This window comes from Chelonoidis abingdonii, chromosome 15 (assembly GCF_003597395.2).
Source record: "Chelonoidis abingdonii isolate Lonesome George chromosome 15, CheloAbing_2.0, whole genome shotgun sequence".
NCBI lineage: Eukaryota > Metazoa > Chordata > Testudines > Testudinidae > Chelonoidis > Chelonoidis abingdonii.
In genome coordinates, this window is record NC_133783.1 from 32,366,807 (window position 1) to 32,383,949 (window position 17,143).

Sequence of the window (17,143 nt, forward strand, 5' to 3'; positions counted from 1 at the left end):
AATTCCTGATCTGGTGGCAGCGAGAATATCCAAGCTGGTAGTGAGCTTGGGGGAGTTTCAGGTAAGCCCCCAAACTTTGGATGCTAAGGTCCAGGTTTGGGACAGGACCAGGCTTTGGACGCTAAGGTCCAGGTCTGGGACTGGGAGGCTAGATTACCACAGTAATTCTCAGATGTGGGGACATAAAGCTGGATACTAAAAGTACCTGCAGCTCCCATTGACTTCAGTATATTGATTTAGGTACTTATCTTTAGGCACTCCCCAGTTAAAAATAAACTGGACTTAAATTGTGTTAATCTTAGTTAAAACATATGTCTGGGCAGATGGGTGACGTCTGAGATCAAAATCATTCATTTAATGTTAGATATGAAAATTTATTTATGGCAACATCAGCCCCAGTACCACTTGTACATAACATGTCGACATTCTGGGTCAAATTCTGCTCTCAGCACCTGTGCAGCTCCATTCATTTCACCTGCGATGCAAATTAGATCAGTTCATGTCTCTGCCCTCAGATTCATGGGAGTGCCCAGGTTGCCTCTAATTTTTTTTCCCTCTGACTGGAACAAAAACTACTAAAGCTTAAGTTTAAAACCCAGGAGTCCAACCTCTCCCACCCCCATTTTCTCCCCCAGCCTATGCTGCTTCCCTTTCTATCCATCTTATTTGTCATTCACATTTTTTTTCATCTTCCTTCCTGTCCATTTACTAGCTGTCTTTCGTCATCTATTTCTCTTATAACTTACATTCCTTGTACGCTCCTTGCCCCCTTTCATTTCCCTTTTCCTCTCTCCATCCTGTATAACCTCCCTGAACTTTCTGTCTGTCTGTCTGAGAGAGAGATGTGATCTGGTTTAGGGTTTTGTACCAATGCTTATCACCACAGTAGAGACATCTCTCTGTCTCACTCACACACATACCACTATCATTCACTACTTTCACTCTTTCTATGGGAGGATGGGGAAGCCTTTACTTAGATAGAAGACAGCAGGTGGAGTGGAAGCCTTTAGGCCCCTTCTTCCAGCAGGAAGCAGATGCCTCCTGGCAAATAAAGGTCTCTTGAATGGCTCAAATGTAACTGTGCATGAAGCCTGCCAGCAGAGTGTACAGCCATTCATGTGAGCAAGGTAGTGAGGGAATATTGGTGCACATCTATGTATCTGGTAAACATTAGCTATTGCCTGCAAGCTTGTGCACTTCCAGTGACTTTACAAACTCTATACAAAAAGACTGGGACAAATTCTGCATTGGTTTATGTCTCAAGTAACATCACTGAATTCATTTAAAGTTAGTTTAATGTGGTGAATGTTAGAGCAGAATTTAGCCCAGAATACATTTTGGCATTATAAGATAATAGAATGTATGAGATGACCTTATTGCTAACTTGTAGTGATGGAAACTACTTTGTAATGAGTGTGCTTTCTCCTCAGAAATTCTTTTTCTAAAAAAATTGGGAGTATTAAAACTGTGAAATAATAGAAAGAGTTTAATTGGCAATGACACAATATTAGCTATTCCTGAGATTTCTTTTACAAAAGCTCCAAGTTTTCCTTTCTTAAGCTTAAAATTTGCAAAATGTAGGAACACACAATTGGTGTAGTGGTTTCTAATATTCATTCATGTGAACACAAAGAGATCAGTAAGAAGGGGGGAATAGTCCAGTGTTAGGTGACTGGGTCAGCAGATGGCAAAGGTGACCACTGTAGACAACTTTAAAATAGTTAACCTGGAAGAAGAGATCAAGAAAAGAAATAGGTGCCAAATGGAACAGTCATCCAACACAATTATAAGGAAAGGATTTGGGAGTTATCTTGGGTAAAACTGAACATCTATAGCCTAAGTGCACAGCTCTAATAGAGCAAACTACGTGTGTGTTAGCAAGGGACAGAAAGCAAAATGAACGATCTGGTACCCTGAGACCATTACTGTACAGTAACTTGTTGAGTATTACCTGGAATATTGTGCACAGTACTGATCATCATTCCACAGAAAGTATATTATTGATAAAAGGCTTGATCCTGCTCCATGCAAGTCAGTTGGAATTTTGCCATTGATTTCGATGAGAGCAGGATCAAGCCCTTAGAGAGGCTGCTGCGCAGGGCAACAAATAGAACAAATGTCCAAGTTTTTAGGCAAGGTTGAATGCATTACTGAAAAAGAGATTTTGACAAAACTTAATCATTTTTGAGGGAAAAAATAGGTAATCATATGAGTAGTGACCAAAATATGATTTTTTAGGTATCAAGTTTTATATTTGATACAGAAGAGCTGTTCACAAACTAGCAGATGAGCTCTAGAAAGCAGAAAACTGCGATAAACTCAGACAATTCACTACTGTTGTTGAGCAAAGACTGTCAGGCCAATAGAAGCCTAGATTTGAGTTTAAGTGTACATTAGAGAAGATGGACTCAGCTGATAAAATCAGGAGAGTTAGATTAAGCAGGGTCAGGTAAGGGCCAGATTGCCTTTTCCTGGTCTTAAAATAGGTTATGTACCAGTTTCATATGTTAAGTTAGAGATGTGGGGGCAAGATCCTCAGCTGGCATAAATCAACATAGCACCATTGAACCTTCACCAAATTATACCAGCAGATGATCTGATCCATATAATCAATGTGTATTTTTTCACAGCAATAAATGCTGTTTCATTGGAAGGTGTACAAAAGGGATAGTAACCTTCACTGATGTTCATTCACAGGTAATCAAGTGAATAAAATTATTACATGTAAATAATAAAAACAACAAGGAGTCCTTGTGGCACCTTAGAGACTAACAAATGTATTTGGGCATAAGCTTTCGTGGGCTAAAACCCACTTCATCTGATGCATGGAGTGGAACATACAATAGAGAGGTAGAAATACACAATATATGAAAAGATGGGAGTTGCCTTACCAAGTGGGGGGTCAGTGCTAACAAGCCAATTCAATTAAATTGGAAGTGGACTTCTCAACAGTTGATAAGAAGGAGTGGAAATCACTTTTTGTAGTGCTAATGAGGCCAATGTAAACAAGGGGGCCATTTCAAACAGTTGACAAGAACATGTGAGTATTTAGCAAGGGGAAATTAGTTTTTATAAAAACAACAAGGAGTACTTGTGGCATCTTAGAGACTAACTAATTTATTTAGTTTTTGTAGTGACCTATCCACTCTCAGTCTTTATTCAGGCCTAATTTGATGGTGTCCAGTTCACAAATTAATTCTAGTTCTGCAGTTTCTCATTGGAGTCTGTTTTTAAGGTTTTTTGTTGAAGAATTGCCACTTTTAAATCAATATTGAGTGACCAGGGAGATTGAAGTGTTCTACAGGTTTTTGAATGTTATAATTCCTGATGTCAGATTTGTGTCCATTTATTCTTTTGTGTAGAGATTATCCGGTTTAGTCAATGTGTATTTATACCTCCCTACTGTATGGTCCACTCCATGCATCCAATGAAGTGGGTTTTAGCCCACAAAAGCTTATGCCAAAATAAATTTGTTAGTCTCTAAGGTGCCATAAGGACTCCTCATTGTATTTGCTGATACAGACTAACATGGCTACCACTCTGAAACATATAAATAATAATGATCCCAAACGATACAGTTTCCCCAGTCCAATTTTGTCTTACATTGTTTCCTTTTACAATAATATAAAGTGGAAACGGTTGGTTTATGCTAAAATCCCAAATACTCTAGGGCCCAGTCCTTTCTACAGCAAAAAACTGTGGAGCTTAGGACTAAGTTTAGTAGCTGTGTCTTACAGATGGTTAATGATTTCATCAGGGCAGTTTCTCTGATTAACTGTCTCTTCATAATTAAAAGAAAATGTGTATAAAACAGTGAATTATTGTAAAAAGGGATAAGTGATCTTACAGCACAAATTCTGGCTTTTCTGCAAGCTTCAGAGCCTCGTGCATCCCTGCAGCTGATAGTTTCCGGTTGATATTCCTATATCTGCATTGTAGTAGATTGCGATAGGTTGTCCTCAGGTCTCGATTGAAGAAGGCATATATAAAGGGGTTAATGAGAGAGTTTGCATAACCCAACCATAGAAATGTTCTTTCAACCCAAAACGGGATGCAGCTGCATGCTGTACCACAGATAAAGGGCCTGGCAGTTGAAAGGATGAAAAATGGCAACCAGCACACAGTAAAGGCCCCAACAATAATTCCCAGGGTCGTCGCAGCTTTTTGTTCTCTCTTAAAGATGGAAATGTTTTTTCTATCATGTTTAAGGAGTCGTGAAAAATTTGTACATTCTTCTGATTCCTTGTGTAGCTTTATAACTCCATTCACAGAAACCATGCCTTCATTTTCTTCTGGCCGTGGAAAACCAGCAAACTTGTGTTTAGCAGCACTCCTCTTAGCAGCCTTGTAAATCTGATAGTACATGAAGAGCATCACTGACATCGGGATATAAAATGCAACTGCAGTAGAGTAAATTGTGTAACCAAAGTCTTGACTGATTAAACAAACTTTTTCATCATTCACATTTTGGGCCCAACCAAAAAGCGGTGGTATGGTGATAGAGGCAGAGAGGAGCCATACACACAGGATCATTTTAGCCATACATTTTCCATTCTGCCTCACAGGATATGTAAGTGGTCTTGTTATTCCAAGGTACCTAGAACAAGAAGGTAGAGTTACTACATGGTTCATTGATTTATGGGTAAACTATTTCATATGGCCTGCCATAAAGAGATTGAATAAATATTTTAGATTTTATTTTACATTCTCTATTCCTATCTTCTGCACTTTTTCAAACTTGCAGTCAATTCATGTCAACTTAATCACCTTTAGGATAGGCAGAACCTGCTTTCTTGTAGAGACAGTTATTCTCCTAGGGTAAAATCCTAGTGCCACTGAAGTCAATGGCAAAACTCCTACTCACTTCAGTGGGGCGAGGTTTTAATCCCAGATGTAGAATCTTTCTAATTATGTAAAGACAGAAATCATTTTTTGCTTACAAAAGTTTTTTATAAAAGATTCTGAAAGTTGGGTTTTTACTTAGCTAACTTCTGGAATTTAACCCTTGGTACATAGTCTACAATTTACCCAAAGAAGCAATTACTCTTTCACATTTTGACTTATAACTGTGCTTAGAGCAATATAAGTGATTTTACAAGAGGTATTCTATAAATAAAGTGTATAGATCCATGCCACTTAACTGGATAGGATACACTGTTTTACTCTTACCTTTGTGCTTCCAAGAGAAACAACAGACTTTGCAATTGTATTCCATGATTTGATCATTTTAGTAGTACATTATAATACATTTTATGATTACATACTTAGAAAGAAATGCCATTTCTTCAACACTCACATCAAGTGTTTATTAATTAAACAAAATAAAAATACATTACAACTTTCAATTCAACAATGCTTGAGAACAAAGGCATCTAGCTATAACTGATAAAAGTTATTACATTTAGGATTACAAAAGACTAAGAAAAGAAATTACATACATGCTATACAAACAGTAGGGTTTGTCATAGAGTTTATGAATAAAATGCAGTCTACTGCCAGGTTTCCATGTTGTAAATATTTCTTAAATGTTAGTTGTTGAACTTAGAATACAAATATTTTATTCTAAGAAACTTTTATGACTCAAGTTCCATTTAGATGGTGAGACTACTGTAAAGTGCCACTCTGGTGCCCTAATTGCAAGGTAGCAAATTATGGCTAATGCTACTTCTTTAAGTAAGAATCCGGTGGCAACAATCACTCAGCAACATCACTGACGTTAAGCATCACTGTCATGACAGGAGTGTGAAAGGTAGACTTTGGTAACTGTATCATATCCTTCACACCCTGGACTGGCCAGTTACAGTGAGCTTCTAGTCAAATCATTCTGTACTTCTGAAGTCTGGGTCAGGAGTGGGCTGAGAATGGTTATTGTGGTTGGCTGCAATTGCACCTCCATGATAAGTGATCGCATATTGTAACATAGATATTAGTAAAAGTTGTAGTATTTTTGTTGTTTTTGTTCTCTCACCTTTTGCATTAGAATATTATCTCCTGCTAAGTCTTGGAGTCCTGGAGACTAGCTATACATGTCATGGAGAATTCTATTCCGTGAAATCACTGGCTGGAGATTGTGCCACCGTGATGAATAGAAAGTTCCCCAAGGCATTCCAAGATGTAAAAATTAGAGTTCATACTGGAAAGGTCTGGAGTTCAATTGTCATGGGACAGAAAGTGCCTGACCGAGGAACTTTCAAAATGGCTATTTATTAGCTGAAACAAGGTTTGTGTTGGCACTATAAATGGGTGAGGTACAACAGCTCACACTCACAATGAAGCCAATGGCACTACATTTTTGGGGTTAAATCCTGCTAGCCTCAAATGAGTTAAATTACTAGCATGACTATGCATTAATCAAAAGTCACTTGTAATGCAGTTTCACAGTTCAAGGCAACTGAACCTGTATTTCCGTTCAGTGGTTCAGCAGTGGCACCCACACTCAGGCTTCTAGCTATTGCCTTTCTTGGGTGGAGATCTGACTAGGGCAGGGGTCAGAATCCTAGGGCACACATGCCAAAGGCGGCCTGAGAGCTGATTTTCAGTGGCACTCACACTGCCCAGGTCCTGGCCACCAGCTTCAGGGCTCTGCTGCCAGCTTGGGGTTCCATCTGCCGGCCCCCTGCCAGCCAGGGTTCTCTCTGCCGGCCCGGGTCCCAAACACCAGTCCAGGTGGCTCCACTGCTGGCCTGGGGCTCTGCTCCTGGCCTCAGCCCGGTGCTCTGCAGCTACCCCCAGCTGTGGCCCACTGGCCCGAGCCTGGGGTAGTGAGGGGTGCAGACCGGGGCAAGAGGGGGCACAGCTCAGCACCCCCACCTTAAAAATTGTTCCAGCACCACCAGGATATTTTTAAGTCCTGATTTGCTGCTTACATCACTATCATGTCATGTGGAACAGTGCACTGCATTTGACGTTGTGCGTCCCATCTGTCACGATTTTTTTTTCCACTGTGAGTTGAGGGGTACATTTGACAAAATGTCAGCTCCTAAGAAAGCAAAGTTAGATGTCCATTCATTACAGCCTTCTTGGACAGACATTTGGATTCATTCAAAAGAATGATCATGCTGTAATAGATGATCATGCAGTAGCAGGATATGAGAAACAAAGCAATATTTTTAAATGCTTAAGTGTAAGTAAAAATCAAGCCACAGAAGGAAGTTAAAGATTGCACAGTGTACTGCAAAAAACAGAAAGCCATTTACAGGTGGGGTAGGGTGACCAGACGTCCTGATAAAATCGGGACTGTCCCGATTTTGAGGAGTTTGCCCTGTGTCCTGACCAGAGTACAGTCGGGATGCCATTTGTCCCGGTATTTTGTTTCCTGGTCTTTGGCGGCAATTCAGCGGAAAGTCTTTCAGTTGTGGATGGTCTTCGGCGGTATTTCAGTGGTGGGTGTTTCTGTCTTTGGCGGCAAGGTTTTTACCCATCGCTGAAATACCACTGAAGACTGTCCACAACTGAAGGGCTCTTTGCCAAATTGCCGCCTAACTCCTAGATGGGCGAGTGTAACAAAAACACCCCCTCTGCAGCGGTCCCGACATTTTCCCCTTAACATCTGGTCACCCTAAGGTGGGGAATATATAAAAAGTTTTTCTCAGAAATTCAGAGGTTTTGTTCAATGATTTGCTAAATAAAGATACGATCATATCTAGAATAAAAGAACTGCCTGTCTCTGCCAGAACAGTTAAGAGACGCATAAGCATAATGGCAAAAAACCTTAAAGAAAAGCAGACAACTGCATTAAAAGACACAGCAGTGTTTAGCGCTGCAGTTGATGACAGCATGGATATAAATGATGTTCCATGTTTGGCAGTTGTTGCAAGATATTGCTTCCAGTGAAATCCAAGAGGAATTTTGTTGCCTAAAACCCCTGCATGGCACAACAAAGGGGGAAGATAGAGTGGAAAGTTTTGTAAACCATTTTGAAGAATGAGGAGTTGACATCAGAAAAATATTTTGTGACACAACAGATGGTGCTCCTGCCATGGTCAGAAAACAGAAGGGATTTTTAAAGTTACTTGAAGATCAAATTGGCCTTCCGACAGTCAAATTTCACAGTATCATCCATCAAGAAAACCTGTACGCTAAAATTTCTAATTCAGAGCTTAATAATGTGATGAATACAATGGTGCGAATTGTGAATTTCCTTGTTGCTCAATCTGCTTTGACTCACAGACAGTTTCAAGCACTGCTAGAAAAGATGGATAGTGCTTATAATGACATTCCACTTCACAGCAACATTTGGTGGCTAAGTCGTGGCAAGGTTTTGGTGCGCTTTGTAAACTGTTTTGATGCAATCAAGGCCTTTTTGTCGGAAAAAGGACATAACTACCCCAAACTGGATGACAAATGGCTATGTAAGCTCATGTTTCTAACGGACATCACCACTCACCTAAATGAACTCAACTTCTGTCTCCAGGGTGCAGGGCAAATGGTTCTGGATCTTTATGAAGCCTGCAAGGCATTTGTTGTAAATCTAGCAGTTTTTTCTCAGGATATTCGAACTTCAACTTTCCGCTACTTCCAGCACATAGAAGAGCTATCAACAAGTTGCAGTGTCAATGTTGATGATTGGAATGTACATGCAAGAACTGGAATCAGAATTTTCTGACAGATTTCAAGATTTCCAGCGATTTGGCCCAGTGCTTTCTTTTCTATTAAACCTGAAAAGTTCAACGGAAGCGACTTGGATTTGTCTGTATTTCAGTGGATGGGGGCTGAAGATTTCAAAACGCAGCTCATTCCGTTAAAAAGCTCAGAATTGTGGGCATCAAAGTTTGGAGATCTGCTGGGTGCACTTGAAGCTACCGAGAGAGATCCTGGGGCCTCTGTTCTGACCCGCTGGACGTCCCTGCCACTGAAATGTAACTGCTTGAAGAAGATTGTGTTTGCAACGCTTTCAGCATTTGGATCCACATACCTGTGTGAACAGGTATTTTCACACATGAAATCCGTCCTCTGTCCTTCTTGGAGCCAGTAAACAACTGATCACTCAGAAGTCTGTGTGCAGCTTAAAGTATCCAAATACTTACCACACATTGGAAAACTCAGCAAGGAAAAGCAAGGGCGACGATCACACTAAACTGATAAGATCTGCATTTTAATTTAATTTTAAATGAAGTTTCTTAAACATTTTAAAAACCTTATTTACTTTACATACAATAATAATTTAATTGTATATTATAGAGAAAGACCTTCTAAAAAAGTTAAAATGTATTACTGGCATGTGAAACCTTAAATTAGAGTGAATACATGAAGACTCAGCACACCACTTCCGAAAGGTTGCCGACCCCTGGACTAGGGTATTTCCAGGCTGGACGGTTCCCTGCCTTCACTGTCTTATTCCCAGCAGAGATAGGGAATACCTGCTTGCCTTCTCTTCAGAGATGGTTAACAGAGTGATTGTCTACAGTTTTAAATTCCCATACAGTTCTTTCTAGGCAGGCCTATTTTTTCTTAAACTAAAAACCATTACAGAGAAAGCATATTAAGATGCTGCCTGCATGCTAATAAGCTTGCCAGAGATTAACCCAACTCTAGCATGGGCTTTGGAAGGAGCAGCCCATCAATGTGATGATTTAAGAAATATTTACAACATGTGATGACAAGCTCATAAGTTTCAGTTCAGAACAAGCATGGTCAGAACACATTGTCCACTCTTTATACAGTTCAGAGGTCTTTGATATGGAGTTTCCAGGAGCAGGTAATTAGTAGACAATGGGTTTTTCTTCCACAGGAAGGACGTAGCTTCAACAGTGTGGAGTCAAAGAGGGTCATTTGCATTCCCCTTGCCCCCAGGCACTTTCCTAGGAAATCCACTTCATGGGTATTGTTAAAAAAAAAAAAAAAAAAGAAGCCCTTTTAAGTTCCTAATACCTTCCAGCGATTGTATTAATCTCTTATAGAAGATATACACAGAATTGCATTTTTAATACAATGGATCCGAAAGGTATTAAAACTACTTCAGCAAGGTTTAACTTAATTCAATAAAGTTCATTCAGGACATTACAGTATATTGTCAGTCAGACATAGCTTTACAGAAATCAATACAGGATATGGTCCTTTGAGAGCTTCGTACCTGGAGGACATGAGCAATAGCAGCAGACACATGTTCCTGGGATGCATAATACTATATATGTCCAACTATTTCATACTTTATCATGGAAAACAATCAGGCTATGATGATGAGGACCAAGGGTATATAGCTTGAGGGATTAAACTAAGTTTCAGCGAAAGACAAATTTGTGCATTGTACATGCTGGTTTTAGGAATGCCCAGTGCTGCAATTTAATGCATCCAAATGTAACCAAAAAAGTTAATGTAAGCAAATATATATCCATACGAATTAAAATGCATTAGTAAAATGTGGTGTCATTGTAAAGCTGAGTCCCACAGTATATTCTATTAGAAATTAAAATGAACTAATTTACATAAAAACATACTGGTTTCCTTTCTACCCTATCTACTTCTGCTAAATGTAATGGGCTGGAAAAACTAAACAGGCATAAATCAAGTAACCTTCACATGTCTTATCTGAGTGCATAAATTGCATTAACCTTGAAAATTTAGATACAACCTTAAAATAACATTAATCATTGCCACTGTATAATATACTGGAGATTACAGAATGGTTTAACAAAAACTCATGCCTTTCTGAACTACTGTGTCACTATTAAGTAGCAGAAAGTAGGTTCTTTAATACTGTCAGTATTATTATTACCTTCCAAAAGTTACTAAGTAGGAAGCAGCAGTGCCATTTAGAGAGGGCAGGGGCACCAGCCCCCTGCCTCTCCCGGAGTTTCGTACCACAGGCTGGGAGCGATCCCTCCCCCTGTTGCTTGCTCCTCTCCCCTCCCCAGTCGGGAGTTGTGCCTCCCCAGTCTGACATGGCGCTCCTGGTAGGAAGCAATTGTTTTCAGATACTGTTTGACAAAAGCAGCATCCAAGGAGTCTGTAACCTCTTCAGCCCTTGCTGACATGGAAGGAAAGAGGTTGCATTGTCCAAAACTTCCTGTCTGGTTATTGGTTTTTAGAATCCTTACTACAAGGAAGAGGAAGGATGATCTTTAAGGTACTGGACTGGAACGCAGGAGATTGGGATTCACTTTTTGGCTCTACCAAAGACATCCTATGTTATCTTGGGGAAATCTCTGAGCCTGAGTTCCAACCTGAAAAATGAGGCTAATAATATTTCCTTTTCCACACACTTTGTCCTGTCTACTTAGCTCTTCAGGGAAGGGGCTTACAATCTGTCTGTTGCTACGCATACATGCAGTGCCAAGCACAATGGAGTTTCAACCTAAACTGGGGCCTCTAAGCAATGTCTTATGATTTTGTGTTCTTATATATATATATATATATATATAGATTATATATATATAAGAAGTATTGAGCTCATATCATTATCTTAGTTACTGGTCCCAGTGGATCAAGTTTGAAATTAACACTCTATGCAAGCCCACTAATCACAGAGTCCCAGCAGGCATAAACCCACACTGAATTTGGCCTATTTACATACTGTTCATAGAATCATAGAATATCAGTGTTGGAAGGGACCTCAGGAGGTCATCTAGTCCAACCCCCTGCTCCAAGTAGGACCAATCCCCAGACAGATTTTTGCCCCAGATCCCTAAATGGCCCCCTCAAGGATTGAAACCCTGGGCTTAGCAGGCCAATGCTCAAACCACTGAGCTATCCCTCCCCCTGTTGAATATATTCACACTACTAGCAATGGAACATATCAAATAAACAGTATTCTCTTTCTTTTCCAAAATCAAAAAGGGTTGTTGAGGTACATAGAAAAGTGAGACAGGCTGGAATTGACAGCCACCCTGCAGGGTGGCTATGAAAACAAATAATCCCAGTAATTTATTATGATGTATACAGCCCCCAAAAGTGTGATGGGGATTAGAATCCGTAGTGAACTAGACCCTACAATATGGCACCAGACTTTAAAATAGACAGGTCCCTTCTCCACAGGCCTGCCGACAGCAATTCTGGGCCCCAGGGCAGAATAGTCAATGGGCCCCCACACACGCACAAGCCACCGTCACGATCCACCTGACATTTGGGCGGTGCTGCGCCTGTGTTGACTGGTGCCCAGCAAGCTGCCGGCTGTACTTCTGGTGCCCAGAGCAGGGCTGCCCGGAGGGGGGGACAAGTGGGGCAATTTTCCACAGGGCCCCCCAAGAGAACTGGTGAGGCTCCTGCCCCGGCCCCGCCCCTCTCCCAGAGCCTCAGCACATCCAGGACCGTCCTTGGACTGTGCTGCAGCGTGGCTCTGGCGGGGCTTGAGCCCCGCCCAGCTCAGAGCTGCATGGTAAGAGGGCGGGGCTATGAGCTCCATGCCAAGCAGAGGGCGCTCAGGCCCCGCTGGAGCTCGCAGCCCTGCCCCCTTACCACACGGCTCTGAGTGGGGAGGAGCTCAGGCCCCGACGGAGCCACGCTGCACGGCTGTCCAGGGACGGTCCCGGATACGACGCGCTGAGGCTCCGGGTGAGTGGGGAGCTGAGGGTAAGAGGCTGGGGCCAGGGGCAGTTAGCTAAGGGGCAGGGAGTCCCAGGGACAGTCGGGACAGGGAGGGGGCAGAGGTTGGGGGGTGGTCAGGGGACAAGGAATGGGGGAGTTGGATTCTGGGCGTTCCGGGGTCTGTCAGGACTCAGCAGGGGGGTGGATAAGAGTCGGAGCAGTCAGGGGACAGGGAGAGGGTCATGGGACAGGGAACGGCAGGATTGGATTCTGGGCATTCCAGGGGTTTGTCAGGACTCAGTGGGGGATGGATAGGGGTCGGGCAGTCAGGGTACAGAGAGCAGGGGTGGGGTCCTGGGGTGGTGGTGGGGGCCTCTGGGGGACAGTGAGGGGGCAAGGAGCAGGATGGGTCGGGGATTCTGAGGGAGGCAGGCAGTTGGGCAGGAAGTGGGTGGGGGTCAGCTAGGGGGCAGGGCAGGCTGTTTGGGAGGCACAGCCTTCCCTACCCTAAAGCTCATTCAGCAGTTTGAGGCTTGCAGAAGAGCCAAGCTGTTAGCTTTTCCGTTAGGGCTACCATCCCTTTCACTTCTCAAATGCCAAATTATAGTCTATATTTAATTTCAGTGCCATAGGGAGATTCATGTCAGGGGAGGGTAGCTTCATTTAAAATTAGTCACTGGGGGAGGGATCAGATGAGAAGAGCAATATTCTACACACCCACCTCCTCAACCCTACCAAGGGAGACCCCCCACCCCCAGTAATAACCTTGTTACCTCCTGACTCCCAGTTTGAGAACCCCTTGTTACCTCCTGACTCCCAGTTTGAGAACCTCGTTACCTCCTGACTCCCAGTTTGAGAACCCCTGGGTTAATTTAATTTTAGCACCCTGTGTCCATTCACATGCATATGCTATTTTGAGCATGTCAGTTTTCACAACATAGTGTGGCAAATTGCCGGTACTGTTCTGCAGGGCCGGCTTTAGGCCTATTCCACCAATTCCCCCAAATCGGGCCCCGCGCCTCAGAGGGCCCCGCACCCTTCCCTGAGAGAATCTCTTCCCTGGCTAGAGGCAGCTTTTTAATTTTTACTCGCTCATAGACTTTAAGGTCAGAAGGGACCAATATGATCAGCGGCGCTCCGGGTCTTCAGCGTCACTTCAGCAGCGGGTCCTTCGCTTGCTCTGGGTCTTTGGTGGCACTTCGGCAGCAGGTCCTTCAGTGTCGCTGAAGACCTAGAGCAAGTGAAGGACCCACCGCCAAAGTGCTGCCGAAGACTCGGAGCACCGCCCAGTGAGTACAAGCCCCATGTGTTTTACATGTGTGGGGTTTTTTTCATTTTTTTTTAAGTCATCCCTGCCAGGGCCCCATCGAAACTGTTCGAATTGGGCCCCAACCTTCCTAAAGCCGGCCCTGCTGTTTTGCTGGGTCTCGCGCTTTCTCTTCTCTGGGGTAGGTTCAGGGCGCTATTGCTTGCCTCTGAACCGGTTCTTAATTACTCCACTAGTGTCCTTGGAGGAGGGGAGTGGAGAGGGAGGGACCTGGGCCCACCCTCTACTCCAGGTCCCAACCCAGGGGCCCTGAGGTAAGTCAAGTGGGTGAACCACTTGACTAGCGGTTCCTTCCCTGGGTTACTTCCCTCTCCTACCCTTCAGCTTGTGAAGGGCTTCTTGCCTCCCTTCTACACAAGCCTGGTCCCCTTAACCTAGGGTTTCTTCTGGACTTCACAATCCACCGCAGCACTCCCCAAACTTTCTATTTCTCTCTTATCAAACTCTTCTTTTCTCCAACTTCTGCAACCTGCACTCTGCTCCAATCAAACCTTCCTCCTTCAACTCCTACCCTGTCTGACTGAAGCAGGGGTTTTTATCACATGACTGAAGTCAGGTGCTCTAATTGGAGTCAGGTAGCTCTAGTTAATCTAAAGCAAACCTTCCTCCCTTGGCAGGGAATAAGGCCCCCTGCTAACACTCTCATGCTGCCTCTGGCCATGCTGTATCACATATACCGCCCCCCCTGCTAAACACCAAGGGGTTGGGCTACTCGGGACGAGAGCAGTGTCGGCGTGCGAGGCCATCAGTGTTTGCTGTGTTGGCTTCCAGCCTGATGCTGCGACCCGAAAAATGGAAAGGGCTGCAAAAGAGAGGAAACCACCCTCATCACCCTGGCGTTCCTTTCCTTGTTCCTATGCAATCCATTGGAGCGGGGCGTGATCAGTCAAAGGGAACCGCCGCCCCAGGAGGATAGTTAGCGGAAGAGTCTCCATATGCCATTTTAATCTTCTCAGACATTTCCTTTTCAACAACAGCGTACTTTGTGTTCCCTGGGAGGAGCTTCCGGCTGAGGTACAAGATGGGGTGCTCCTCCTCCCCTACCATCTCGGGAAAAGGACCGCACGACGTCCCACCTTCCGAGGCGTCCGTCTGCCAGGATGAAATCCTTCTCGCAAGTCTGGGGCCATGAGTACCGGGATGGCAGCATAGGAGCTCTCCGGTAAATCTGCAAAATGCTTCTTCTGCCGCATCCATCCACTTCATATCTCAGGGCCCCAAGCTTTTTATGCAGATTCCGTCAGGGCCCGCTCTGTGCGAAATGAGGGATGGAATTCTCCAATAGTAGGCCTACTATCCCCAAAAATGCTCTGACCTGCTTTTTGCGTATTAGTCTGGAGGCCAACCTTGTATTGCCCTCCACCTTGTTCGATTGGGGCTTTACCAACTCTCCCTACGACATGCCCGAGGTATTTGGCCTCAGCTAGTCCATCACGCACTTAAGAAGATTAGCGGATGGACTGGCCTTTCGGCAAGGCATCCAGCACTGCTTCCACTTTGTCTAGTGGTGTCTCCCAATCAGGGCTATGTATAAACCATTTTCGTCAGATATGGCAGCGGCATACTTGGGCATGGGGTCGTAATAACTTAATCCATAAGTCGGCTGGAAATGTGGGATAGGGCCCCTGGAGTCCGAACAGGGGAGGACCCGTATATTGGAACAGGCCATCGGGCTTAGAGAAGGCAAGTCTTTTCCGCTGCATACTTGGGCCAGGGGAATTTGCCAATATCCTTTTGTCAGATCCAGAGTGGTTAGGTATTTGGCCTTTGCCTAACTGAATCAAACCAGGCTCGTCAATGCGTGGTATCGGGTAGGCATCGAAATTTGGGATTACTTCATTCAATTTCCGGAAGTCGTTGACAAAAATCAAGCCTTGCGGGACTAGTACGATCGGACTGGACACTTGCTGTGGGATTCTTACAATACCCCAAGTTCGCAGCAGATCTCCGCACTGTCCAATCCTAATTCTCTCCCTTGTAGCTCCGTATTCGACAGGGTCCTTATTGTCACCCTTACTCCGGGCTGGTGAAGCAAATGATGTTGGCACATAGTGTCGTTTCAGCCTGGTTGGGTAGCAAAATACCGTGCCTGGTTCGGTGGAGATCATTTCAATGACTTCCATCGTTGTTCTGGGGTTAGATTCAGGAGATATCTTTACCTGCCTCCTGTGCGGCATCTGCCTGAGGTGAAGCCTCCGTCGAGTGACCAGACAGTCTTCTCTGTTCATGCCAGGGCTTCAGTAAGTTGATGTGGTAGATGTGCCTCTGGCTTTCGGCGCGTCTGGTTGTCTAACCTTATAAATTCACTTCCCAATGGCTCTGCCACTTTATCTCATTATGGTCCGTGCCAAGCTGCGCTAGGCAGTTTGCTTTCGTGCGGTCGGCCCACTAACACCATCACCCCGTTCCCCTGCTGAATCTCTTGTTACGTTCGCCCAACGGTTAAATATGTCCGGCTGTGCCTCTTGTGCTATTTTCCAAATGTCCCGTACTATCGGGTTTATACTCGAGTTAATCCGCTCTTCTTCATCTGTGTCACATGCTCAATGACATTCTTTTCCTGGGTTGGTGTTGTTCCTCCCAATCCTCCTGTTGGCGATATCAATATCCCGCTGGGTGGGCATCCATATAAGAGTTCAAAGGGAGAAAAACACCCCGTGGACGCCTGGGGAACTTCCCGTTATAGCAACATTTAGTACGTATAAAAGGTGTTCCCAGTCTTTTCCATCCTGTGCTACCACCTTCCAGATTCATTATTTAAGGGTACGATTTAAATCTTTCGATCAGTCCGTCTGGTTTTGGATGGTTAGACTGAGCGTCCAAATGGCTTGTATGCGGCAGCAGGGCACATAGTCTTCATTAGTTTTACGTAAACGGGGTTCCCTGGTCTGTCAGGTTCTCCTTAGGGATGCCCACTCTGGCGAAAACCTGTAGAGTAGTTCTTTTTGCTATTGCTTAGATGTGGGGTTTTCTTAAAGAATTGCCTCTGCGATATCGCGTAGGCATAGTCAAAGGATGGACTAGTTCGTTTCGGTGGCCCTGTGCCGACTTTTCTAGTGGGCCCACGATGTCCAAGCCTATCCTCTCGAAAGGGACGTCAATAATAGGTAAACGGTACTAGTGGGGCCCCCAATGAGGTCGGGGGCTTATAGCAACTGGCATTCAGGGCAGGGAGGCCACAAATAACGCTGGACTTCGGCTCGGTATCCCTGGCCAATAAAACCTCTTAGGATTCTATCCAGTGTCTTGTCTACCCTAGATTGTCCCCCAAATAAATGACTGTGAGCTAGCTTCTAGTACTGCCCTTATGTGTTTCCGTGACTAGGAGTTGCTCTTACTTCTTCCATCTCCCTG

At 44.1% G+C, this 17,143-nt stretch overlaps 1 protein-coding gene across 2 annotated transcripts in view; it reads right to left on the reverse strand.

The window, feature by feature from the left end:
* The window catches only part of HTR7 (5-hydroxytryptamine receptor 7), a 69,276-nt gene that overhangs the window by 18,686 nt on the left and 33,447 nt on the right, over positions 1-17,143 (reverse strand). For both annotated transcript variants that reach the window (XM_032768787.2, XM_032768786.2), the window contains exon 2: positions 3,848-4,597. In XM_032768787.2, coding sequence (XP_032624678.1) covers positions 3,848-4,597 — 750 coding nt within the window. The remainder of the gene's footprint in view (positions 1-3,847; positions 4,598-17,143) is intronic.